Raw genomic sequence first — 27868 nt, forward strand, 5'->3', positions numbered from 1 at the left:
ACCAGACCACCAACCAGTTCAGCTTTCCAGTTACACAAGAAATCCAGGAATGTAAGTGTCCACAGCCTAAATGTAATCCTAAATCCTGACAATTCCTGTACCCTTACGAGTCCTCTCTGCTGCTGCTGCTTCAGAGAATATGGGAGGGCTCCAGTGAGACCCAAACCACGCTTTTTAGACCACTAACAAGTTCACAAGTATTTATTTGAAGTGGTTTTTCTACCACCCCACACCTTCTTTGCTAACTTTTCACTGCAACCAAATCGAGCAATTTTTTTAAAAAAATTGTCACTGTATAGCTCTTCTGGGGGAAAAAAAAATAACTTCAGGACCTGCAGTTGTGTGGCTGACCACCCACGTCCCCACTCAGGGCCACGGGTTCTGCTTTGTGCGAGGGTACAACTCTGTCCCAGAGGGGTGCAATCCTGACCCGAAGGGGAACAACCCCATCCCAAAGGGTTACAACCCCGTCCCAAAGGGTGACAATCCCATCCCAGAGGGGAGCAACCCTGTCCCCGTTACTCCCCAGGCGCCGCGCCCCTCCCCGCTCCGCTCCCCCACGATCCCACAATGCTCCGGGGCGCCGCCGCGGGGCCAGAGGCGCGCGGGCCCCTTCCCTCATTTAAATGAGCCACCGCGGGGTTCGGCGCGGGACTTGTCGGGAGTTGTAGTTCTATTCTCCCCTCTCAGTGCGCGGCCGGCGGCTGGTGTGACTCGCTGTCCCAGCATGCCGAGGGGCCAGGCGGAGCGGGGCGGGGCGGCAGCGCGGGCGAGAGAGGCTGAGGGGGCTCGCGCCGCGCACGGGGCCGCTGCCGCCGCCATAGTGGGAGCCGCGGGTGAGTGTGGGGGGCGCGACCGGCAGTGGCAGCGGGCCTGGGGCCGGCGCCGCCCGCGGGCCGGCACACGGCACCGCCACACCCGGCGCTCGCCCCCCGCGGCCCCGTGGCCCAGCCCCATCCCCGCCGCGGGGCGCTGCCGGCTGCCGCGGGCCGGGCTGGGCGGGAGCCGCCGACCAGAGCCGGCCTGACCTTCCCCGTCTTTGAGGCGCCGGCAGCGCAGTCCCGGAGGGGCGGCGGCGGCGGGAGCCGAGCCATCGTCGGCTGTGCCGGGGACTGGCGCGCCCCGCGTGTGGGTGGGGGGGCGGGCTGAGGGGGCTGGGTGGCCCCGATCCAGCTCCCCCGGGGGGAGCGAGGGGCCTCGGCAGGGGCGAGCTCGGCCCGCAGGCTCGGGGGCAGATCGCTCCGGCGGGGCCGGGAGGTAGCGGGGAGGTGCGGGCTGTGCCTCGCCTCGCCCCGCCGGCAGCCCCCGGCACTCCCCGGACGTGCTATCTCCGCTACCGCCCAGGCGGGCCCCGCAGCGCGACCCTCAGGGGCACCGAGGCTTCTCCTGGGCCTGGTGCCCGTCGATGCTTCTGTCTTGCTTTACCACTGCTCAGTATTGCAGGGAGGAGAGTAAAGTGAGTGAACCGGGAGCCGCGAGGAGGTGGTTTGTGCAGGGCAGAAGATATACTCGGTTTTGATGTTCTTGCTGTTTTCTGTCTTGCCAGAAGGTTGTGAGGACCGAAGTTACCTGACATGGTTGAATCACTTTGACACATTGAACGTGAAAGGTTCATGCTTCCTTGGAGTGAAACTAGCAAAGTGCATGTGCTCAGTGATCTGCTGCAGCAATGTAGTTTTCTACTTTGAGTTACCATTTTCCAGTATGATCTGCAAGAGAAATTTTTTTTTTTCTTCCCTTCTTTGTCTGTTGTCACTTTTCAGCTCTGAAAACAATCAAAACCTGCAAAGGTGTGCAATAGCAAGGAGTGTATGTTACATTCAGTTAATGTGAGATAGCTTTCTGAAGATAACTTAAATCCCCAAAAGTCTGTTCTTGCAATTCAAATTGAACTTCCAGTCTGAGATAGTTTGAAATAATAATTCAGCTCATTTTAGTAATAATAATGTATAATAATTTAGCTTATAATAATTTAGCTCATTCAGTCCATAATTTCTAATGTAAATGTATCTTAGAGTTGGACATACTGTATTGCAGTTGAACTGGGAAAAAAAAAACAACAATCAGGTAAATGCTTGAAAAGGAAGTGGTTGCAGAAACATTGCTTGAAAGTGAATTCTGATTCCTTAATCAGCTGCTGTCTCAAGTTAGTACTCTTGTCTTCTTGAGAAGTTGTGTTCAAACAGTGATTTCTGTATTTGTGTGTAGTGACTTTTAAGTTTTCTTTTAACAGCAACAAAAAAAAAAAAAAGCATTTCACAGACCTTCACCTAGATGTAGCAAAATTACTGTATATAGTAAAATGCCTGATCTCGTTTAAAGTGGGGTGATATTTTGGCTCACTTTTGGACTATTTTCCCACTGGGCCCCTAGTTATTATTTGTCTAAAAGGTTGCAAGTTATTTGTTAGATGATTTGAAATATATTTGCTTAACATCTGTGTTTGTTCAAGTCTTTAGAAAAATGCAAATGGTAACAAATTTCTGTAGTTCTCTCTGCTGGGATTTCTTTTGTCCCTGTTAATAAGAGGATCATTTAGTTAGTGAAAGTAAAATGGTAGATATAGGGATGCAATATATACTGATAGCTGGTAACATTGCAAGTATAATTCTTTTAGGTTGTTTTGAAACTCTTAGATATTGTGGCAAGTTTAGCCATTAAATGTTTTGTTACTGTGTCTATAAGGTAAAGAAAAACTGGGTGTAGCAATTCTCCCCTGCAGTTTCCCAGTGCCTCCCCTGTTTTTTTTTTTTTTAAACTGAGCAGTCCTGCATTCATTTTGGGGAAAGGAAATGTGGCTTCAGCCTAACAAACTTGAATTCATTTTTTGGCTTGCATGGAGAATACTCTGAAAAAAAAGGCAGTTGTGTAGCAATGTGGCTTTTGCTTAACAATGAAACATTATGTCCTCCTCTGCAGTTATGTGTAATATATGACTGTATATTTGAAAATCATCCTGACTGAATCTGTGTGGCTCTCTTGGGTTGTTAGGTTGCAGTTGGGATGAGCATCAAGCTGCAGGCACAGTGAAAGCTTTCCCAGAGTCTTCCTCAGATGCTTTGTGTACTAGTGGCATTACAGTTGCTGACATTTCTAACAAAAAAAGTATGTATTTCAGTTTGGCGTAATTCCCTCATTAATTTGTTCTAGCAAAATTGGAGTAAAGGAATAAAAAGACTAAGAAGGGGAAAGTAAATGTATTTTCCAGAAGGAAATAGTCTGGACCTTGTCCTTCCCCTTTCTCCCTTTGCATCCTTTCACTGTTCACGTATCTAGACTTAATTATTTTTAGCTCTGAAAGCATATTTAGGATAATGTAATTTCTTGCACAGAGCAGTCCATGGCAATTACTTGGTGGACGTCTCTGAAGTCAATGGTTTCTGATTGGCCTTGAGCTGTAGTTCACAGAGGGTTCTCCTCTATGGATCAATCAACTGCTGTGGAGATAATTGTGAAAATACGTCAGAGAAACATTTCTTTCCTTCTGTCTCTGAATGCACAAATTTGGCCCTCAACTGGAAATTTTATGGGTTTTCAAATGGAGAATGATTGATCGCTGAATTGGCATTTACCATCAGACATGCAGAATGTTGAAGATAAATGGCTGACGAGGCATGATGCCCCTCAGTAAGTTCCAGTATTTCTGCATCCCTGCCTTACTGTGCATGGCCTGGGCTTGTTTACTCTAGGAAAGGTTTGAGCAGGGCTTAATCACAGTCTCCAGTCTCTGTCAGGCCATTATCAGGAGAATGGAGCCAGGCTTTTCTCAGGGTGCCTCATGGCAGGGCAGGACACAAGGGACATAACTGGAACAGATGGGATTGGAGTAGGACACAGGACAGCTGCCCTCTGTATGAGGGCAGTCAGGCGGTGGAACAGGTTTGTCCTCCTATTTTGAGCTGGAGGAGGTCCCTTGCAAACCTGCATTATTCTGTGATAATAGTTTCTCTGTTGGGAGTGTATCCTTTGCTAAAGGAGGATGATCTGTTATCTAGTGGTTGTTGGTGGAGTTGAAGAGATGACGTATTTGAAAGAAGATTAACTGGTCCTGTGATGCTGGTTCCTTTGTGTTCCTAGAAAGTGCACACTGGAGGCACTCCTGTCTGTGCAAGTTTTAGTGGCAAAAGAAAATCAATTGAAGGAAAAAATAGCATAAAACTGTTTGCTGCTTTACTTACCAGTCTAAAGACTGCTGACTATCTAATCTGAGCGATCTAAAATACCTGCATGGTAGAAATTGCAAGAGTATCAGGAACTGAAAAAGCTGAGAGTGCTTTCATTATCCTTATTTTCTCCTGTTAATCAGTAATGAAGGGTGCAGCAACTGGTGGTCCAAACCCTGCTTGCTGTGGATTCACATGTGTCACTGGACCAGCAGCACAGATTTAAGGGCGGTGTTGGTATTATTTTGTTGCACTGATTCTCAAATCTTCCAGAAAACAAGCTTGAATTCAGTCTTAAGAGAGTTTAATTTTCGTGGTGTCTTGGGCTGGCTTTACTATCCTGGGAGCGTGGTTTATATATGCTGAGATTACTTGTGGAATAAATATAATCATAACTGATTAGAAGGTAATAGAGGATAATTTTCTCCACTAGCATTAGAATGTAATTGGTTTGAGATTTTTCCTCTTTAAATTCAGTGGGTTTTTTCTTAGTGTTTTGCAGACCAGAAAGACTTTACAGACTTTCTTTGCCTGTGGTGGTTGTTCATTCTTTGAATACAGCTTGCTTTTTAAATGTGGCAAACCCTGGCCGACCACCTCTGTTTTTCTTTAGCAATTTATATTTTACTATCACTTGTGCTAGTTTTTGTTGACTTTTTCAGGAAATATAGTATTCTTTTAGAATTGCAGGTCTATCTTGTTCCAGTTCAGAATGACTTCATCTTTTTAATTGATAGTAGCAAGCTTACATGTGTCCAGGTCTGATAATGTGGTGAAGCATAAATGCTGGCTGAAGCAACTTTTTGTTCTTTTTCCATACTGCAGTGCTGTGACAGTAGCTCACCTGGTCCAAATGTCACTGGCACTTATGTGCTTCAGAGAAGGCAATCTCTTTGTAAGTCTTGTTTTTCCAAGTAAAAAAGTGACTTTTCCTCAAGCTACCCCTCTGAGTAGCTATGGTGGCACCACACGAGCAGAAAGATGGACTTTGTGCTGCAGCAAACTGACAGAGAATCATGTGTTTTATAGCTTGTGAAGGAAGCCGTAGGAGGAGGTTTCATCGAGACCAGGGCCAGAAACGAGTCTCGTAAGGACTGAGTTCCCCTTAGGAGTTATGGGCAGTGGTGTTGTGCTCGTGCTAATCTCACACCCAGAGACAAGGCAGGAGGGATGGAAGAGGGGTGAGTGTAGACAGAGACACCAAAGCTGGGACAAGCAATGGAAAAGATTCTGTATTTTTGGATTTTGTGGATAAAGAAGTCTGCTGAGGCCGTGTAACCCTAGTTTTTTACTCAAGGTCACTCACAGCTCATGTGGAGGCTTTGTTCTCCTCTAGGTCTTCTCTGTCTTACGGGTGCAGCTTTCTCCTCAGTGCTTCTTCTTGCTTGGTCCTGCAGCTAGTCCTGCTCTTGGTGCAGTCTGCCATGTGCCAAAACAGATGGAGGCAAAGCAATCACCAGGGATGCCCTGGGACCTTGCAGGATGAGATAGGGATTGTGGTAAGAGATGTATAGAGGGATGGAATTTACTCTTGACACGTCAGTGTGCAGCCTGGCAAAGGTATTGGAGAATTTTATTTTGGTGTCACTGCAAAAGGCGCCTGCAGAGAAGCACTTCAGTTCAGTAGTGTCAGCATATACCTGTTGAAGACAGAGTTGCTGGGAGCTGCAGCTTTTGTGCACTGTATTGGGTTTCTGCTTCAGCACAGACTGCTGGGTGGTGTTTGGGGTGGGGGATAAAATCTCTAGTATAAGCAGATTCCAAGAAATAGAGTGAATGATGTGAATTTAGTGTTACACTATGTGCTGGTAGCTCTGCTTTACTGCTGTGCTTTTGTGAAGAAACTGTTAATCAAATGGTCCCTGATGTTCTTAAGTGGTTGTGAGGAGGTAGCTTTGGTTTGAAGTGACAAAGGCAGGGAAAATAATTAGCTTAAGGAAATCATCTCCTTTTCCATTAAAGGAGAATTAAGGTGGAATATCCAGTAATGCACTTACACAATAGTAACTTTCAGCAGGTGCCTTTGAAAGGACAGGTGTGCCACATCATAGGAGCTTCCTAGTTTATTGAGACTTCTTTTATTTGGCATTATATTAAGTGAATATTCTTGTTTCTGTAGCCACGGACAGATTTGAATGAAGCATGGATGGATTTGGCTGGATGGCTCTGTGTTGCCCTAGTGTTTACAACATCAGAACCTGTTTTCCTCATTTGCAATAGATCTTAAAGCCTTTTGTATTGTATTTATCTCATTAAAATACTGTACTGATAACTGTATCAATACAGTCTTACATGGGTTGTGTCTCACTGAAAGGGACTGGGGTTGATGACACAGATCATTCCCATCTTGTTCTTTCTTTAGGTACATCTCTAAGCTTCTTACAACTGTAATGACAGGCAGAAAACAGCATGGAAGAAAAGGTGACAAATCAGAAAAGGAAAATAAACCTTTCCAGGAGGAATGGGTGGTCAGCAAAACCATATATGAATGGCACAGGAAAGACAGTAAGGCTGTAGCAAACAAAAAAAATTAGTCAAGGATCATTAATTTCAACCTCATTTTATTTTTAGCTTATTCTCATTTCTGATAAAATCAACATTACAACTGGTCAAATTTGTGCTCTTTTTTATTTATTTAGCAGTATTTTACTGATCAAAATACAAATACTTATTTTAGGAGGAGATAGCAACCTAACATACTAATTTTTAGATCTAGAAACCATCATTCTACTTTCTATATTTAAAATAAGAATGCCTTCATTCCTTGCAGTCTCTAAGGCTTTCTCACAGTTTCAGGATGGAACAGAAGGCATCTGGTGCTTGAGTGAGGCTGTTGTGCCTTGAGGGACTAAATGAGGTGCAATGCTGGTGTACAGCTTAATCTTGAGTTTGTGTGATGGTACAGGGAGCTGTTAAGGGTGAATGCACATCTTGTATGTGGGGAAGTTTAATATGTCAATACCTGACTTGCTTTCACTTCAGAAGAATAAGCTGGTGGTTATTTTATTGTCCTTTACTTCAGTTCAGTGTTAGATGTGTGACTGCTGGGCATAAATACTGTCAATTAGATTTGCCCTTAAATGTTTGGGAATATCTGATAGTGATGTAACTTTGTATGTTGGAAGTTGAAGCTATGATGCTCCATAAAAAGTGCATCAACGTGATTTTCATGTGTGCTGATTGTTGGCTCCACTGCAGCCATCCCAAACTACACAATTCTAGGTACCCACAGGTCTGGAATGGAAACTGCAAGCATCAACTTAAGTCCTTCTGGTTTCCAAATATGACGTGAGTCCTACTTCTCAGCAGGGTGGGCATCACTCAGTAGAATTTCCAGGGAGTTGGTGCCATGTTTTTAGCGTGTTTTTTCTTCAACATAAAATCCTCTAATACAAGCTGAAGTTATTTGATTTCTGGATCAGCTCGTTAGGCTGTATGCAACTATTACAGATGTGCAATCAATACAACCTTTTCACTTGTAAAGAACTAGATTTAAGTTATCTGGGAGGTGAGTGTGGGGTTGGTTTGGGTTTTTTGGTTTGTTTTTTTTTTAATCTATTGTACTTGGGTGTTTTTTTTAATTTGCAATGTGTTTTCCCAGAGGAGTGACCACACAGGGTAAACTCCTCCAGACTGAGGTATGTACTGCAAGTATCAGTGGAGTGCTCATGATGGTGACTAAGACCAGATTGTAGATCTCTTTGGAGCAGTTGAAACTATAGTGGTGTGGCAACAAGGTTTTGAATTTTTATGTTAGTGTGCAGGTTTGGTGAGTTTGATGTTGACTATACTGCCTAGGTATCTGATTGTGAAATAAGGATGTTTAAAGCTGTGATAGCAGTTGTTCTTCGTAGTTGAATTTACTACCCTGAAAACACAGATGTGATCTGCTGTTAGGTCACTGATCTGATAAAAGAGATTTGCTCTTCTGTAAGTCTGGCCAAATTTCTATGACCTTAAGACTTCCAACCTAGAGTCTAAACCCATTTCAGTTCCCATTTGTATGAGCAAAGCTCAGATAGCCAAAGGCCTAAAATATGAAGAGTTTTCTTGCCCAACAGTGCACAGAAAGCTGGGCCTGGGAGTACCCTTTGTGGAGACCTTGGGAATGTGTGTTTTGCTTTTATTATGAATTTGTCAAATCTTATATGGGTGTGTGAGTAATTGACTGGTAAAGGAATGCAAAATTACTATTATGTCCTGTGTCCTAAAACAGAATTTCCTACCCTTCCAGGCTTGCAGTGCAATTTAAACCTGTAACTTCAAGGTTCCTGGACAGGGATTGCAAAGAGAGACTAGTGGCTGACAGATCTAGATGTTAAGCAAGTATAATTTGCTTGAAGTGAACTCAGGTCTTAAAATATAGCGTAGTGGGGTTTGAGTGCAACATTTTTGTTTTGAATTTTAGCACAATTTTTCAGACTTTCAGAGAGAGATCAGGATAAATAAAAATTAATTTGCTTTCTTGAAAAATGTAATGTTGTGATAAAGCCATCAGCTTGGGCCTATTTAGACTGCTGTGCATGCTCTATGCTTAATCCCTCTGGAATAGAAGGACTTGTTTTCAGAAGTGTGGGATACCTTCAGCACCTTCACTAGGAACTGCAGATTCTCACCACTGTGAAAAATCATGGTTTGTATTTTGAAGTTATTACTGGCTCAAAGATAAACATTGAGTCTACTTCAGCCTCACTGACAGGATAGAAGAGGATGGGCAGTAAGCTTGTGTTAAACAAAGAGCTAGTGGATTAATTGTTATGTGCCACTGACAGGACACTCTTAGAATGGTCTGTGGATGGTGAAATACCTGAGGAGCTAAATACATGAATCATTTGGTGTAAGCCACTTGCAGACAATCCATGTTAACAGGTCAGTTGTTTACGGTAAATGAGATCTAGTTGAAACAGCGAGCACTTGCCAGCTTGTTCAGATGGTGTAACTTCTGAAATATGTGAAGACAAGGTGGTAACAGTTTTGTTCTTGTTCTCCACTTTTGTACATGAGATGTGACCTCACACTGAAACAGCACTACAAACCAAATCTATAATTAGAAATTAAACCATTCAGTATCCAAGACTTTTATTTACAAGTCTAGGATACAGAGGTGAGTTTGTCCTACTTATCCCAAAGAAAAATTCAGGCCAGTTGAGAGGATCTGTGTTTCTCGATGATGTGATACTCAAGTGTTACACTTATTCCTGTGATCTTTGTGATGATTTTATTTATTTTACAGTCACTGGCTCTGGTTGAGGATTCAGAATGGGAGACAAGCCTATCTGGGAGCAGATTGGATCCAGCTTTGTACAACATTACTACCAACTTTTTGATGCAGACAGGACTCAGTTAGGAGCAATATATGTAAGTATCCACAGAAAGGGAGCTGGAGCTCTGTCCCATTGTCTGGGATTCCCTCTTTTGATGTGTGACAATACACAGGGTGGGATAGTGGGCTTTATCCTGGCTCCAGAATGCCAGTCAGTGCAATCACACTCACTTTTATTCATTGCTTTTCTTTTATGTTTCACTTCTGTTTTGAGCTTTGTTTGTCTTATAGGGAGTCAGTGTCACAAAAGCCCTGTTTAGCTGTAGGCAGCGATTTGTTTTGGAGAGGTTTGATGATAATCCTGTGATGAAATGCTCTGTAAAAGCAAACATTCTAGCCTTAGTTTGCCATTAATTTACAGGCATGAATTTGCTTGGATCCCTCTTGAAGTGGGATGTAATTTAAATCCTGCCTTGTGTTTAGCAGTTCTTGCAGGTGTTTCTTGGATCTCATGCTATATTAATCCTCTGAACATTAAAATAAATTTACGGTTTTAAATCCAGTTTAAACATGTAGAATAACATGTTAAATGGATGTAAATTTAGTTTAAATTTCCTCAAATATTAAGTTTTTAGCTTTGCATCTTATTTGGGGTTAAGTAGACTTGGATACTAGAATTAAAAACTGTAACTAACAAACCCAGGGCACATCAGCTTTTAGTTTTGGAAGAAGATTCCTGCAGATCATGCAAAGTGCTCTGTGTGTGGAGTTGATTGCTGATGGTGAGGATTGCTGCTGGGTGGCTGAGGAGTTGCAGCAAGATATTCAAGGCTGACAAATCTTCTAGCAGCATATCCTGTTTTTCTGGCTGATTTTTCATGTGCTGGATTAGCTGTGTGAAGTTCCAGCAAGCTCTCGAGGCTTGAAACGGTTCAACACCCTCTGACACCTTCTTACACTTCAGCAATATCCAGCAGCACTGATACCATTTGCTCTTGGGATTGTTGTGTACTTGCCAGATTGTTGGTTTACTTTTCCCAAGAATCTCTGTACAGAGCCTAGAGAGGAAGAAAATCAAGCAGTTTTTGTTCTAACCACAGCTCTAAATATGAAGGCTCTTAGTAGTTTGTATTTTATTACCAAAATACATTCAGTCCTCAAAATGATGGTAAGTACCAACTAATTTAAATTTCTGGAGATAGGGCCTTCCACACAGTGAGCTCCTGGCTTTTTTTTCACCCTTAGGGTCTTTCTGCCTTCCATCATTCAATGAAGAGTCCTGTTCACATGTAATTGGGAGAACTATTATGCAGGTCACTGATGTGTGTAGTTTTGTGGAATTCCTGAACTGTGGGGAATGGGACCACCCTTTTTTTGTGTAGCTTGTGAGGTCACAATTTGTCTAAATTTGAGGAGATTCTATAGAAATGGGCTTTTAATGAAGAGCTTTTTCCCTTCATAGACCCCAGGGGAGCAAAAAAAAAATTTATAGCATGCAGGGAGCTCTTAGATTTGGTTTGTATTCCTGTACTTCTACTTCCACCACAAGATTCAGTTTATCTTTAGTGGTGTATTCCAAGTCAATTAAGACTTTTGTCATATTCCAGGTAGGGATGTGGCCAATCACTTTTGAATTGCTTGAGTTAGGGGAGTTGGAGCACTGGTCCTGTTGGTGTAACCCATGTTGTCAGTTTTCTTCATATATTTTTCTCTTTCCACATGCTTTACTTTATGTCCGTATAATTTTTATTTGTTTTATCCTTTAGATTTTCTTCTGAACTTTTATCCATAGGCAGGAACTCTTTTTGCTGGTAGGCTTATGATAATGAAATGTAGTCTACTTAATTTTTAGTTGATTGTTCCAAACTTTTTCAATGGATTTTGCTATTTTTTTTCTATGTCCCTTTGAGGTAGTTTTAAAATAGCTGGATTCTGAGGATTTTTGCTAAATAAACAAAGTCTCTTAACAGGATTGCTTATGGGTTACTTGAGTTAATGACATTTTTCTTTTTCCTCCAGATTGATGCATCATGCCTTACGTGGGAAGGACAGCAGTTCCAGGGCAAAGCAGCCATTGTTGAAAAACTCACTGTAAGTTTGTAATCCTTACTGAATGTTTTGGGAAACAGTTATGAAGACTAGAAGATAATTGCTTCTGAAAATTTGAGTTAGACTTAAGCAGTTCAAAAATCTTGACCTCATGCTTCCAGCTTAGGTCTTCAAGAAATGTTATGAATTACTGCTGTGTAGTGGGTTATTCCACTGATGGCTCTAATAGTGGAATGTTAATTGACTCCATAGTTTGCAAGGTTATTTTGTGACTGCAATTGTATTTGACATTATTGATTTATTTTTTTTAAAAGGTCTAATGCATAAGCTGCCTCTGATCTAGAGGAGTGAAAGGTGCCTTTGCTCTTTTAAGGCATGCCAAGGAAGAAGCAATAGCAAACCTGTTACTTGGATCTGTCTGTGATAAAGGCTAGACACATTACAGCAAGGAACAACTTGTTTTCTGATACATAAACTGCAAATAAGTTCTATAGTGGAGAAGCTGACTTATCCTCAATGCAGATTTGTCAGCAGTTCAGATATGAGCAGGTATGGTTCAGGACTTTGAAACATGTTTCCTCTTCAGCAGGTGAGAGGACCCTGGAATTCCATGTTTGTTTAGTTAAACTAAAAGAATTTTTATCTTATTGAGTAAATCCATGCTTCTGTTATAAAACTGGGGTACTTGCAAGCTGTCATGAGAGTAGAAAGTTTGTTTCTCTTGCAAGACATGCAGAGGACAAGCTTTTTAGGTCACCTGACAGTCTGCTCTGATATGGTATTTCAGACATTTTTATTACACATTGAAAAGAAAAAGAATTGTAACTTGACACTTGGCTTATTGCACAGCTACTTCTCCTGTGTTTTGGAATTGCTTCTTTTGCCTAAGACATCTTTAACTGAGAAGACTGAGGTTTGCCCTCAGGTCTGTGCTTCAGGTACTTGTGTTGCCTTTGAGAAGGCTGCACATCTCAGAAACAGCAGCAACTGCTTGCTTGTAGGTGAGAAGATACCCAAGCTCCAGGATTGCTTGTTTGTGTACTCAGTGTTCTTTAGACTTTTGGGCTTGCAGCCACTCAGATATCCAACCAGCCAAGCATGTGCTTGGCCACAGTGTCTGATTGCTGCCTGGGGTTCAGCCCAGGGCAGATCTAGCCCCTTTCCTACTGTGACATAGCTCATCTTTACCTTCCCTACCTCTGGTGCAAGGTGACCTTTCTGGATTTATGTGCCTGCTGCAGTCATAATTGGTGAGTGAAGACACACTACTCTGCTTTAGGGAAATTTTTTCTGGCTTGTATCCATCTGCTTAAAGTAAAGAGGAAATGCACTGAAGTTTCTCTGTGCCCTTCCACTGCCATGGCTCGTTATGGGCTGTATCAGCTTACAGTGACTCTAATGTCGTTCAGCATTCCTCTTTCAGCACTGAGCTGCCTGGGCTCTGTTTGCTGTGTCAGCTTCATGTGCTCACCTACTCTGCTTCTGGAGCTGCTTAGTCAGTTCAGCACATCCCTATAAGTTTGACACTGAAATTTGTTCACACCTCTGTGGTCTTGTGTCCTTTAGTGCCTGGCTGGTGAACTGATATAAGCACAAAGAGGTGGCATTTTCTTTTAGATCAAGTTCTTTGCTGTGTGACAGCAATGGTATGGCACCTTTTCAATCTGCTAATATAGTAGGGCAAGGTTGTATGGGCATCGCTCTGCAGGCCTGGCACATCTGTACCTCGATATAACGTGGGAATTGACACTTGTTCCTTCTGTCCTAATTGGTACTGGACTTCTTTCACATAGTGTGCCTGTGCTAATTAGGAGCAGCCGGATTTACATTGAGCATTTGAGATAATAATTACGTAGTTCTATGAACATAATGGAGCAAGGAAGCTGAGACAGGTATTCTTGCTGCCAGCAGTGAGTTTATGCAACTCAACTTTATTCTTGCCTAATTTCTCTTACCTGACTTTAAGGAGATTCCATAGTTTTCATAGTGAAAGACCAGTCAATCTCTAATGTCAGGGGATGGTAAAAACCTTGCTTGTGTGGCTCCATGCTTTTTAGACATTTCTGTTGTACTTTTCATACCACAAAATTCTTCACTCCAGTACAGATGGATGTCTGTGAGCAGCTATCCTTTTAAGGTAGCCTCTGCCTATCCTAAAATCAGTAATCTTTCCTGTCACCTACACCCCTACTCTTTCCAGTGGGATTTCTCCCAGTGCATCACACAAGTGATCACTAGGCTGGCCAGCTATTTGGGGTCCTTTCCTCTGAAGAGGACAGTCATAGAATCTTTAAAGTTGGAAAAGGTGTCCAAGATCAAGTCCAACCTTTGACCACCTTATTAACTAAAACACAGCGCTAAGTGCCTTGTCCAGGTGTTCCTTGAGCACTTGCAGGGATGCTGATTCCACCACTTCCCTGGGCAGACCATTCCAATGCCTAACCTTTCCAGTCAAGGAATTCTTCCTGATATCTAGCCTGAACCTCCTCTGATGCAGCTTGAGGCCTTTTCCTCTTGTCCTGTGGAATCAGATATTTGAAACAGCCACTATCTTACCCAGCCTTGTCTGTAGTTCTTTTTTGCCACCATTTTGCAGAGCTCTTGATTCCGAAGCCTTTCCTTCCTCCCTGGACACAATTGCATTCATTCCTCTTCATCTGCCTTTCAAGAGAATCTTTTTGCAGGACTTCTTCAACAAGAAGCTGTTGTGCTGAGGTAGAACTACACTTTGGAGACCCTTTTGTCAAAGGAACTTCCCAGTCTGTGCTTGTGCAGGCTGTGTGGGCATTTTGCACATTGAAGTTTGGGATTGTGTCCCTGGAAAACAGTCTGCTGGTCATTCAGAAGAGAAGGCTTTGGATTTGTGTTGTTACTAAATGTCTATTCCATACTACAAAGCAGTTGGTTCACTTTGCACTTCAAAGTTGGTTGGGATTGCACTCCCAGCCAAGAGGAAGCACTTCAGGCTTTATTAAAGGCTGTTCTTGAATAGTGTCCCTCTGATTAGAGGGCTGTTCCCTACTCTTTGTTTGCTTCCTCAGGTCCTGATCCTTCCACAGTTTCTGTGTTCTCTGTTATCCAAGGATTTAGCTTCCTGGAATTTTTCCTAGAGCCTTAGGCTTGTAGAGCCAAGACTGTACTTCATATCCATTATAGCAGGACTCATGTCTCTACCTGGGCCTTCTTGGAAGTCTTTGAGGCTCCTTCCACTAGAGGGACATGCAGAACTTGTTGAAGTATGCATTTGGATCTGTGTCAACCTGTTTCCAAATTGGGGAAATGCAGCAAAGGCATCCAAGTGCCACCTGAGGTTTGAATGGCCACTGTGCATTTCCTGGACTTTGCATATCTCCCACATGGTCACCCAGAGCTCCATCCATGCTGAACTGCCACTAAAGCACCTAGCAGTAGTGCAGCTTTTGGGAGAGCAGTCCCAAAACTGCATTTGTGTGTCAGGACTCTGAGATCTCCCAGATATTTCACGTTCACTGCTTGGAATTGTCCATGTTGGAATGTGAATGTGGTCTAAGTTGAAAGACAGGAATTACTCTCAGATGCCTGGTGTTCCTCAAGGTGTGTTCCTTGCACACATACCTCCAGACATACTGACATTGGCTGCCTGAGTGTCAAGGGAATTAAAAAGGGAAAGGGTGGATATGTGGATTTCAAGTCTTGAAGATTTCATCCACTTTTCCTTTCCATTCATAGCCACTTTAACAAAGAAGCAAATTCGGAGTTGTCTGGTAAACCTCAAGTATTAAATGATAAAATCTTTTAACACAGTTCAGAGCAGAGGTTTGTTCCTTCATCATAAGGACTTTGAGCTTACAGATGATCTGAAGCCCTTCAGACAGTGCAATTAGAGTAGGAAAAGGTACCATTTACTGTGTATGGTGACATTATTTCCTCTTTTGGTGCTTGAAAAACACACCTGCTAAAATTTACCCCACATGAGTAGTGCCCTCATTTGCAACAGTTCTCTGTGCAGTACTGCCACAGTAGTCTAACACTTCATAACATTGGATTTGCTCAATCTTTGTTTTGTAAGTTAAACAATTCAATTACTGTACATCTCCTTATTTTGATTTCTTTTCATTGCAGAGCCTCCCTTTCCAAAAAATACAACACAGCATCACAGCACAAGACCACCAACCTACACCTGATAGCTGTATACTCAGTATGGTAGTGGGACAGCTTAAGGTAAACTTTTTCCATTACAGGTTAATGAGTGCTTATGTCTTCGATTTTTGCAGGATTCTAAATCATCTGATTTCTGAATACATGTAAATGCACTTATGGGTGGGGAAGGAACGGGGGAAGCTTGCATTGGGATATTGTTCCTCTGATGTTCAAGAATGTCAAGAAATGCTCCTTCCTTCAGATACTTAGTTCTAGGTTAACCACCTGTAATTTCACAGTCATGTCCTACCAAGCAAAGTATTGTGGATTTTACTGTGCAGAAAAATATCATGTGGGTTCTAGAAGCATCAGTATTTCACTTACCCTTACACACTAAGGTTTTGGTGTCCTCTGTTGCAATTAAAAGCATTGTCACAGTGTTCTTGGACAATTTAAGCACATCTGGTTTAACATCCTTGATGTAATGTTTGCATTGAGCTCTGATTTAGCAGACTTCATTTTGTTAACTGACCACCCTTCAGTGAGTCCATACTTTTTCTTTACTGTCACAGGCCACAAGAATACAATCCTGGTGTTAGTACAGTCCAGTACCTCTGTAATCAAAACTGATTCAGCAATGGGAATGTTGCCTCTGAGATCAAAACACTTGTTGTTGAAACAGCTGCTTCTTGTGACGAATCAGATTATTTTTCAGGCTTAGTATGACCATATTGCTGTGTGAGTGATACTGCTGAACTGTGTAAACTTGCCCAGTCTGCCAATATATCAGGGCCACATACTTGTAAATTAATGAAGCTGCTTATGAATGAAAGACATTGTCCTGGAATTTGCAAGAAATACTCTGTATGGAAAGTCAGCCGCAGGCAGAACTTGCTCACAGTGTTGGTGTTAGTTTAAAAAATCTGAAATTATGTAGCAGTAGCTAATCATATTCATTTGGTCCGGCCATGCAGTGAAGTCAGGCCTCTAATGCCATCCAGTATTTAGAGTTACCTGCACCCAGTTTATTTTAAAATAGCTGTTTAGATTTCCTTTTCCTGCTAACTCGATGGCACCTCTAGTATCAAAGCATTCAAACTTTCACTGACACTACTATTTACTAAGTAGACATAGGACTGAATGTTTGAATCTGCTTGCTAAGCTGTCCTGTTAGTTTTGGGCTGGGCAGCTGAGAAGAGCAGTGCCCAGTGTAATGCATCCACTGCTAAACCTAACATAGGCAGCTTTGGCTCTCATTAAAGTTGCTCATGCTTCCTAGCTGCAAGTTGGATTCCAGCTTTTCTGTTGCTCAGTCCCACCTGCACGCACTCCGTGGAAAAGCAGCCACACGTGACCATGGAAAGCACTGAATTACAGGACAGACATGTTGATCTCCTCAGCCTTGCTCTTGGGTCTGCACAAAATTCTGTGATGTGATCAAGACCTTTTGACTTAATTTCTTGGGCCAGTCACATCTGCACCACGTTTTGCACGGTCATGTTTTTAAGGTTATTGCATAATTATCAAGCAAATCACAGCTTGCAACAGTGATTGTGTTGGATCCTGTGGCAAGATACCAAGTTCTAAAATATTCTGTAAAGCTATTGGGTTTTCTCAAACCATGATTCTTTAATGTGGAGGGATTGTAAATGCAGTCTGGGAGCTTTCCATAAATACCATGACTTGGAGTAGTATTTTCTGATGTATTTTTTTTTAACCTCTGAGTAATTTCAGCTTGCTGAATTAATTTGGGGATCATGTGTTAGAGCATCCAGGTTTTTGGAGAGAACACACTGGGTTAAAATATGCCTACTGTCATGATCAAATCCAACTTGCTTGTGAATTTTTAGTAGGTGAGGAAATGTTTTTCCACTCTTCACATTTGTGTGTCTCAAACCTTAGCTTTAAAAATTGCATCTTAATCCCTGGGAGAGCTGCTTCTCACAGAGCAAGTGTCCAGAAAGTCAAAGTCAGCTTAAAGTTTTAACTTCACGCTTCTGCCCTGTGTAATATTTATAGAGATGGACAAATGAAATACCAGGAACAGTCTGTGGCATAATGAACCTGGCTGTCATATGTAGTGAAGGCCTTTTTCTTGTGCAAATTCACACATGTTGACAGCCATTTTACTGCATCTCAGTGCTGCTCTGTGTACAATACAGTAACTGAGAACAGCTGGGTGCAGGTGGTGCATTTTAACAAGTGGCTCACATGTAGCTCCAGTTGAGCAGGGAGCACTATAATAGGCAAATGTGGAGCTGCATGCTCACTGTTATTTAAAGCTGCCTTCTTAGTGGTGTGGCTGCTCAGCCTGCATATGTTGCTCTCAAGGAGAGCTGTAAGAGAATTTTGCACGAGGAAGGGCACTTCAAAGACCAGTAGTATTCTTATATACCAGTATGAACTACAAATAAATTTTAAAAAACCAAACCTTTTGCAGCAGAATAATCACCTGCACTGAGGGGCCTGGGCACAGCAGCTTCTTTGAGAAGATGCTGCAGAGTAACAGAGCATCTGAGTAGGTGAATGTCTCTAGCAGGGATCTAACTCAATGGCTAAAGCAGTGCAGTAATTGCTTTTAAAGATCCTCTTTAATGGATGCTGATAGGTATTAATGTTTGGGTGGGGTTATCCTTTCGTAGAGATATAATAAATATACATCCACTTATTCTGATCCTATTGGTTTTTATTGCTGTTCATTGTCTGAGTGCTGCTTGCTTGCTTCAACTAGGAAGAGTAAGCATCAGTTTAAGCCTTTAGGAGTGAATTCCTTTTGGTGTGACCCTGCTTTGCCAATGTTCATCCTGAATGTCACCCAGTATCTTCAGTGTACTTCACCTAGTAATGTATTTCTCCTGTCATGCTTAGGCAGATGATGACCAAGTTCTAGGCTTCCACCAAACCTTTTTGTTGAAAAATTTTCAAGGTGCTTGGGTGTGCACCAACGAAGTCTTCAGGCTAGCCCTCCACAACATTTAACCCTCTGCCTTACCTGTCTTCCAGTCCTCGCTGTCCTGGTTGAGTAAGGAGTGCTCTCTTCTTGCCCTTCTGTCCCTTGAGCTCGGCTGAGAAGCATGGCTGTGGCTTGTGTGTTCTCAGAGCCATGTGGCAGATCCGTGACTCTCCCCAGAGTGTGATTTTTGAAGTGATCAATGCAGAATTAATTGTGAATAACTAATTGTTATGCGGTGTTTCCTAGTCTTAAAAGGAAAAGGAAATTTGCAATTAAAATCACTGGATATTTTTGTAATGCATGCTGAACACTTAAAGCATTGCTTAAAGCCTGTTAAATAAGGCTTAACATGTGAAAGAACCTGCAGTCTCAAGTAATTAGCCTTTCCTTTGAGGTAAGGGTTGTTGCAATCCTGCAGTTCAATCAATAATTGCTGGGGGTGCTGGTGAAGAAGTAAAACCCTCTCTGACCAGGCAAGAAGAGGAAAGTTGTGTAGTTAAACCTGAAATGCAAAGCAGTGTTCCATCTCAAACTCTGATGTGACTCACTGCTCTGTGAGCTGAGGACTTCCTTTTGAGCCTCTAGGTCAGAAAGGATGTAGAAAAACTGAAAGGTCAAAAAGCTGCCAAGACTGTGGGAGATAAAGAGCTTGTGGAACTGGGAGAGGAGGTGGCTAAGGGCAATCTGCTTGAAACGTCAGTGAAAAGTAATTGAGTACTTCCAACAACCTGAAAGTGAGCTTTGTCAGTGGTACCAGACAGTGTAAGAAGGGACAGTGGTTAGAAAACATAACTTGGAAAGTAGAGATGGAACACAAGAGAAGATTTTCATGGGAAGACAGAAACCCCGGGAAGTGGTGCCTGGACACCTTGTGAAACATCTGTTCTGTGAGAATTTGAAGAACCTGCTAGACAAAGCTGTGGCTGATACAGTGAAAGATGTCCCCGCCCAGGACAAGAGGGTTGTTTTGGATGATCTCTAAAGGTCCCTTTTGTGGACCTTTACCTTCTGTGGACAAACCCAGCCTGTTCTGTGGCTCTGTGATGCAGAGCTCTTGTAGTCTGTGCTCATGCTGGGCAAAAGGCTAGCCTGGAAATCAGAGGATTCTTCCAGTCTGATTCTGGGACTTCTTTAATTTTTGTTTTAATTCAATGATGTCATGGAAGAATTTGAACTACAAAAAGGGAAGTTTTATAGGAAGACTGAAGCCCTATGTGTTTTGAGCCTGGGCTCACATCTGGAATGCAAATCCTGAGTTGGACATGCCTGTATTTGGAGTGAAAAGTAAGGACAGAGTTTCAGTGGTGTTATCTGAGCTGTGATGAAGATGTAAACTAAAATGGGATAGGATTAGTCTGTGTTTTCTGGGGCATCTTGAGTCACTGAACTGTGAGCCCTTTGCTATGTGCTAATATTACATAGTCAAAATTTGGGAAGGGACTACAAAGTATGTACTTCAGCTTGAATATAGTCTAGGGTTTGCCTTGTTTTTAAAGTATACCACTCCTCTATGTTATGAGGGGGTAACATTAAAGGAATAAAGAAAATTATAATGTGTGACTTCATTGTGGGAATTTGCTGTCTGTACCACACCAAGTGTTTTGGAAGAATTCTCTTCTAGTTTTCCTTTGTGTGTCCAGCCCTGAATTTCTTAAGAAAGGAAGAAATTCTCCTTAAGTGAAAGCATCAAGAGCTGTAGTGCTCTTTACAGAGCCTACATAGGCTTATCAGAAATCAAGGAGACCTATACTAAACTTGTCTGATGATGGTATTTTTTTTTTCCAGAGGTATATTTTAAAGCATACTCATATCAGTAATGACAAGTTCAAATACTTGGCTTGCTTTGGGGATTTTTCTCTCATTCAGTCATGTGTTGAACACTGGCCCATATTCCTGGCCTTACTTGTTGCCATCTTAATTTCTGTCTGTAGTAGTTTCCTCATTCACTTGTTCTTCATGGTTTTATATTAATGTGTCTTGCCTGTTCTCCCCATTCTCATTATGTTTTTGCAAGCTGAAGAGTTGTACTCAATTTACTTTCTTCAGTAGGAAACAGTCCTGTAGCTGGATCAGTCTTGTCCTTTTATGATTTTATTGTAGCATTTTATTTTTTTAACTTATAAGAAATGCATGCAGGATTTGGTATGTGAGTGTTCTTTGCCTGTTTATGCATTTGCTTACTTCTGGGTTTTGGTTCTTTGTTCTTCCCTAACAACTGCTAACCCTGTGCTTGCCTTGATAGCTTTAGAGCTCACAGCTGGTTTAATAAATAAATATCCATCATTATTTCAGTATCACTTTCATGAGGGGCCAGTCTAGGGCTTACTTTGGTTTACCTCTGTGAATTAGCATACACTTACTGAAACTACACTTGATGTACACCACTTAACTTCCTAGGTGGTTGTCACTGTGAAATCCTTGCAGCGGCTTTTGGATCTGAATGCTTCCTTTCCATGCACCTGATGCCACCAGTGTTCTGGCAGATTTGCTGTTCTGTGATATAACTGATGTCCTTTGCAAGTTGGTTCTCAAAGCTGACTTGTTTCAAAGTCCATGAATATTACTTTTTTAAAGTAAATTGTCTTTTTTGTTATTCTGTAGTCTGCTTTTCTTTTCAGACTTTTCACTTGTTCTCGCTGAACAGCAGCAGAGAATTGCCAATGAACTTTCAGTCCTGTGACAGCCTCTTTCATGAGCTGCTCTGGCTGCTGCTTTTCAAGGCTCTTTTTTATAAATTTCTGCCCCCCTCCGCTTTTGAAGCTGAATAGTCATGTGTTGAAAAAGTAAAGCTTAAAATCCTCCAAAAATGCTGAATTGAACACACTACAGCCGCCATCAGAAGCTTGTTTTGTAGTTGGTCCTATGATGTGCTCTTCAGATTAAATCCTGTTGTGTGATTTCCATCTGATTTATTTGGGAACAATTTATTTTGCGGATTTAATTCCTGTATGATGTTTCTGAGAAGATGGGTAAATAAACATTATAGGTGGGAGTACTAGTCGCCCTCTAATACTATTTTCTACTTTTGTAGTAATATTATAAATACCCAGACATGTTGTCAGAGGCAGGAGTGGCGGCACTGCTGCTTCCTTTCCCTGTGCTTAGAACACATTGTCACAGCTGTAGTGAATGCTCTGCTCCCTTCCAGCCATTGCTGGCCAGTGGAAGTGGGAAGTACTTTCTGGCCAGCTGCACCTGCTCTGACAAGGCTTTCAAAGCCCAGACCATCTTCATCATCCAGGCAATGTGTCGATACCAATCTCTGCAGAAACTCCCTTCTGCCATCAACCCAAAGTTCAGCAGCTAAACATTGAACCACTTTCTTTTAAGCTTGATCCTTGGGCAAGGGATTTGTGATTCAACACTGAGGCAGGCATGTTCCATCAGTGTGGTGAGTGACATGTCAGCAAGTCTTCCACAAAACCCCAACTTCAGATGCCATTGCAGGATTTCCGTGTATCTGGGCCCTGGGTGTTTGTCTGCAGAGCCCCTCAGAACAGACCCTCTGGTGGTATTGGTGTCTCCTGAGGTACTACACATCTTACAGCATGTAATGTCACTGTTAATGTTAGCTTGGAGTTGTCTCATCGTGAGTTTTGGAATAAATTTCTCAAAAAATCAGTGTTTTCAACCTTTTTCCTCCCTTTCTTTCTACAGGCTGATGAAGATCCTATCATGGGATTCCACCAGATATTTCTATTAAAGAACATCAACGATGCCTGGGTTTGCACCAATGACATGTTCAGGCTAGCACTGCACAACTTTGGCTGAGCTGCCCATCCCGAGGCACCCAGGCTTTTATTTTTTTTTTTCTTTTTTTCCCCCTACTTTTTTTTTGTTTGTTTGTTTGTTTTTTTTGTTTTCCTCCTCTCCTCTTAACTGGTATTACTCACACTCACGGAACATTCCAAATATCATACACAAACCTGCAGCACTGCAGAGCGTGAACAAGCAAGACTTGTGACCTGCCCTTCTGCTGAGTTTACATTGTCACTAGATGAGTTTCTTGTGCATGATGTTTGGAAGTTAGACTTAGCTGCATTTGATAAGAGAAATTTGTGTTGTACCAGCATGCCTCGGAAAGAATTTATAATGCAAAAGGTTGTTGTTTATGTACTGACAAGATGCTCTATAACCCAAAGAAATGAAAGAACAGCAGCCTGTACAGCCCAGTTATTGATTTGTTCAGATGTTTCAATGCTACATTACACAATAAAACAGAGATTTTCTTAAAAGTTTAAATTATTTTTATGAGTTGGCTGTGGAGTGTGATAGTGCTTGCTGGGGGTAGACTGTGTCTGGTGGGGAAATGATTGCAGAGCTGGACCTCGAACCGAACGATTCCTTTTACCAGTGAGTGCAGGGCAGGTCTGCCCTCCTCCATACACCTTTTCCTCTTCTTCTCAGCAGCTTTCCTAACAGAGCCTCTGGCTCAGTTTTTAACATTGTCAGCTTAGTTCTCACCTGTTGTACTTTACCAATGCAAATTCCCCACATAATACAGGAGGACGGCAGCAGTGATGGTAGCCTCTAGTCAGTCTCCGTGCCCTCTCAAAGCCAAACAGGGCACGGGTGTATTCTTCCCAGACAAACACAGAGGGTGGCTCCCGAGCGGCTCTCCCGGGTTTGTGCCTGAAGCAGTGCCGAGGTTCCGCGCTGTGCTGTGTGTGCGGCCTGTCCCGTTCGGCGGGAGCGGGTGTGTGCAGGACCGCGCCCAGGGCGGCGGGGCCCAGCCTGATGGGGACGGCGGGGGAGCCCCGGGCCGCGCTCCCGGCCCCGCCCCCGCCGCGCCGGGAACGCTCCGTTCGGGCGGCGGTTTCCGCCCGGCGCTCGCAGGGCCGGGCCGGAGGCGGAAGCGCGGGCGGCGGGGCCGGGCCGGGCAGCGCGGTGGCGGCGCGGGCGGGCGGCGCGCCGGGCCCCATGGCCTCCTGCTCCAGCATCGACATCGAGGACGCCACCCAGCACCTGCGGGACATCCTCAAGCTGGACCGGCCGGGAGGTGAGGAGCGGGAACCGGGCGGTTGCGAGAGGCCGCCGGGCCAGGCCGGGCGGGGCCTTGTCTCGGGCCGGGCTGCGGGAGCCCCTGGGCCGTTGCGCCGCCGCCCGCCGGTTGTCAGCGGTCGTGCTCGGGGCCCGGCCGGGACCGCTTCGCCTCGGGGCGCCTGGCAGCGCCCTGTGACCCGCCCAGGGCCAGCGGGTCCCGCTCGGCGCTGCCTCGCTCTCCGCAGAGCGCGGAACCCGCGGCGCGGTGCGGACCGGCCCGTGAGGAGAGGAGCCCCCGGCCTGGGGACCCTCGCTTGAGGGAGGGGGCTGTTGGCGCTGGGCAGAGCGAGGGCAGGCCGGCCCCAGAGCTCCCTGCTGCGGCGGTCTCGGGGCTCCATTCAGCTGAGAGGTGTTGCTGCTGGGAGCTGAACAGCACCGACCCCTGTGACACAAGTGTCCCCCCTTACCAGCAGTACTTGGCGTGTTTCCCAGGAGTCTCTCTGGGGCTGTCAGGCCGCTCTGAGATCAGTGCCGGGTTCACCCTTTTCACCCTTTACACAAACTTTTCACTCTCCTTATTTGTATGTGAAATGGGATCACAAATATCTCTCCTAAAGGGGTTGCAAGTCTTCTCCCTGCGCTTTGAACTATTATACTTCTCTGCTCAGAGTTAAGCAGGCTCCCTTCTGCTTGTAAGAATATCAGCAGCTGGCTCAGGAGTCATCTGGATAGTGTTCCCACTCTCCTGGAGCTTAGGCTCTCTCTCATCCCTCTCTTTGAACCTGCCGTGGTGTTTCAGTCAAACGTGGTGAGGAAATACTCTGAAGAAGGCCGAGAATGAATGCTTTGCAGAAAACTCTTAGCCTCTGGGTAGAGGACAAAATTATGCCCCTCTTGTGCTCCCTTCAAGGGAAAAAAGGCAGGATGGGAATAATATAACTTTTAAATGTTCTGAGACTCAGCAGGAATGTGCTACCTCCAAAGTAACTGCCATGTGTGCTGCCTTTTGCTTGGCCAAAAGGAAGAGAGGTTGTGTGTGGGATTGTTGTGGAGGGCTTTAGAGGCACATGAGGTGATGGATCAAACCTGGAGGAAGGCAGCTTCATTAGCTTTACTACCCTTAGAGAAACTTCTCATTAATAGGAATAATTTCTCTGTTTTCTGGAGCACTTGCACGTTCCTGAACTCTAATTTTTTTGAGAAAAATACATTTTTTGTCTGTAGTGCAGCACTGTACTTAAAAGATTGGAAGGACAACTCAATGCAGGGATGGGGAGCACTCGTTTCACGAGCAGTTTCTGAACTGAAAGGATATGTTGTGGTTGAGAAATGGCTGGAGTTGTTGTTCAAGGTGACTTGACTTTCTCCTGAAACAGCTTCTGCTGGTGGTCGAAGTCAAGGAGTTATTGACAGAGTATGGCTTTTTTCTTTTCATTATTCTTCTTTCCTGTTCATTCTCTTTGTTACCTTCTCTATCGACTCCAGTGCACAAGAAGGCAGTTGAGAGGAAAAGGGGCAAGTGGGCAGGAAGTTCACAGGAGGATCCTGTGGTGGTTCTCAGCAGAAATCACTGCCTGGCTAACAGTAAATAAACTTGAAAAGACTGACCTAATAAGGGGAAAAAGAGATGTTAGCTGAAACTCTCTGAAACTCCTGTTAGGATGCCAGGGGAGAGGAATAGAGGAGCCTTCAAGTTTTGCAGTATCAGGTGCAGGTAGCTGTGAGCAGTGTTGTGTTCCTCTAGATCCTGTCCAGGCAGGTGACAAGAAACACTCCCTGCTCTGAAAAGTTTACAGCTGTCACAATACTTTTTAAATTCAGCTAGGCTTGGTGATTGTGAAAATGTAATCCACTACCCAGTCTCCCTTGACACAATTTCTCCTGGTTTTGGCAAACTTCATCCAATGCTTCAGTAGCTGTTGCTGAAGCATGGACCTGCCTGCTGGGCTGTGGAGACAGGCTGTCAGTGCCACTGTGCTGTGGAGGAGCATCCCTGCTGGTGGTGGGCAGGATCCTTCAATCCATGCAGAGATCTCTGCTGATAACCAGGTGTTACGTGGGTTCACCCTGCTCATGGTGTATCAGGGCAGTGTTGTGTTCAGTACAGGCTGGCATCTCCTGGTGCAGCTGATGGTGGGAGCAGGAAGAGTTCAGTGTCTCAGCTCTGACTGTTCCTCCTCTTTGAAAAGGTAATGAATACAAACTTCTTTCCCATTGAGACGTCGATCTACCAGTCTGGCTTAACCTTTTGATTTGGTTCATGTTCTTACTAAATAGAGCCTCTTCCCTTCTTTCATGGCTCCAGGACTGTGCACAGGCAGCACCTGTGCTTGTCTGGCTTCCACTAACACAGTCTGAGCTACACCCATTCCTGAACTTGGGTGTACTGTTCTTGGGCCCATCAGCCTCTGGAGAGTGTTTCTTCCTTCCTCTTTCCCATGGAGCAAACATCAGTATCCTGCTGTCTGTAAAAGACCAGCAGTACTTACATGAGACTCTGCTGCGGCTGCAAAAAGGGCAAAGCACGTATCATCTTTCTCCGGGAGACTGTGCTTTTTCTGTAGGGAATATTTTCCTGCCTTTGGTCACAAAGGATAAAGTGCTGTCAGTGGAAGGAGCTGCAATTGGACAAGCACCCAGCATATGCTGTAGCAGTAAGAGACACATCTTAATGTTGTGACAGCAAGCTCAACACCAGTGTGAAGCGGTTAGAGGATCACATTCCCTCGCCTGAATTTCCTTGTGCTGCTGCTTTGTTTTCATGCAGTGCAGCTACACTGAGGTGAGTGCCCAAATTGCATCAGGGTACCCTGTCACTGCACATTTCTGTGTCCATAATGACTCTTCATAAACAGGCAAGTTTAAAATATTCTTCTGGCAAATAAGTAGTTGCAGTTGTGTTTTAGGCAGCAGCACTCACCAGATCTGTTGAAGCCTATTCAGTCGTAGAGAGGTTGTCTTACTGTGGAAGGATCTGCCTCTTGCCCACAGTTATGTTTAGGTTTGTTACATGTGCCAGTGATGGGGGAGCTTCTGGTCCTGGGAGCAGCCATTTTGCAGGAGCTCAGCAGCAGTTGTTACCTGGCAACAGTATACGAAATTTCGGGTTTCAAAACCAGTGAAAATTTCAAGGGAGGATTCGCTGAGACAGGCGGCTTTTCCTTGGGTGTGCTGATGTGGGGGTGCAGATGGAGGGGCCTTGCTCTCCAGTGGGAGTTGTCAAATATTTGCCTTGCTAGTGAGGAAGACTCTCCTTCACCCTGTTACATCTTTCCCCTCCTAAAGCCTTCAGAAGGCATGGAAGTCAGCAGGCAGCTTGTGCTAGGCCAGATGTGCAAAGTCAGGGCACACACACTCTTCAAAGCACAGCTGAGGCTCTGGACAAATGGCTGCTTTATACAAAATTTGAGTGCTGTAAACTTCTGTATGATCAACCAAGGGAAAAATATGGGAATCCCATAGGCACAGCTGTAGAGTGTCCTAGCAAAGTTACTTAAGCACCTGGACTTCGAGGTCGGGTCTCACAGTCAGAAGCCAGTTTTGAAAAGTAACAAATGTATTGTTTCCAGCCAGCCCCAAATGTTGCAGCTGATCCCTGCAGGGCTGGACTTCTCAGGTCTCTGCAGGCCTGAGGGTTAGAAGTGATGTGTCAAGAACTTTTAGGTCTGGCACTCGATTCAGTAAACCCCAATTACTAGCTTAGTCTTTCTGGTCTACGGCTGTTTGCTCCTTGAGCCTGGTAAGTTCCTTGAAGCATGTTCTTTGGTGTTTCTCTGATCTGCTGGAATGGCATGTGTAAGAAAAAGAGCTGTTTCACTCAGATATGTGGAGGTGAATTTCTCATCATATGGGAGGTCTCTTACACATCTTTTTGGTAGAAGACTTTTCCTAACCAGTTCAGTGTATTCTACCCGACAGACCAATAGAGGCTGACAAAAAGCATCTGGAGGTGGTGTACTTCACACAGTGTTATTTCTTTCAAAAGCACGTTGGGCACAGCTGGTCATGCTTTTCCTCAGGTTCGGTGAATGAGAACCAGAGACCATCGAATTCGTATAACGGGGACCTGAATGGGCTGCTGGTGCCTGATCCCCTTGGGAGCGGAGATGGACCTGCTTTGGCCAAGCCAGTGCATCGGAACATCTCTCTAGGAGCCCTGCAGGAGAAGCAAGTCATGTAAGTTTTGTCAAAGAAATGCTGAGAATGAATAGAAAACCGCTCAAATTTGGTTCTCTTGAGCCGCATGGACATGCATGCTGGGAGTGTGATAGTGGGTTTTATGTTCAGGTGGCAGTTGTGAGCCAGTGCTCTTGGTTAGAGCTTTTGTAGCTTTTGTGA

At 44.0% G+C, this 27868-nt stretch overlaps 2 protein-coding genes across 3 annotated transcripts in view; both read left to right on the top strand.

Annotated features, from left to right (window-relative positions):
• Nucleotides 1-729: 729 nt before the first annotated feature.
• NUTF2 (nuclear transport factor 2) lies at nt 730-22792 on the top strand. 2 transcript variants are annotated; one of them, XM_005526268.3, is made up of 5 exons: nt 730-836; nt 9397-9521; nt 11446-11517; nt 15577-15675; nt 22205-22792. In XM_005526268.3, the coding sequence occupies exons 2-5, from the start codon at nt 9423-9425 to the stop codon at nt 22316-22318; spliced, it is 384 nt and encodes a 127-aa protein (XP_005526325.1). In that variant the 5' UTR covers nt 730-836; nt 9397-9422; the 3' UTR covers nt 22319-22792. The 2 variants fall into 2 exon arrangements, with proteins under 2 accessions (XP_005526325.1, XP_087918470.1); XM_088062344.1 differs by lacking the exon at nt 730-836 and adding an exon at nt 1340-1456.
• Nucleotides 22793-23420: 628 nt separating this feature from the next.
• EDC4 (enhancer of mRNA decapping 4) overlaps nt 23421-27868 on the top strand; it is a 33181-nt gene continuing 28733 nt past the window's right edge. Inside the window, exons 1-2 of the mRNA XM_014255537.2 lie at nt 23421-23546; nt 27550-27706. Coding sequence (XP_014111012.1) covers nt 23468-23546; nt 27550-27706 — 236 coding nt within the window. The 5' untranslated portion in view covers nt 23421-23467. The remainder of the gene's footprint in view (nt 23547-27549; nt 27707-27868) is intronic.

Source organism: Pseudopodoces humilis, chromosome 14, assembly GCF_049639895.1.
Source record: "Pseudopodoces humilis isolate 2021_Gansu_Grassland_sample_001 chromosome 14, ASM4963989v1, whole genome shotgun sequence".
NCBI classification, from domain to species: Eukaryota; Metazoa; Chordata; class Aves; order Passeriformes; family Paridae; genus Pseudopodoces; species Pseudopodoces humilis.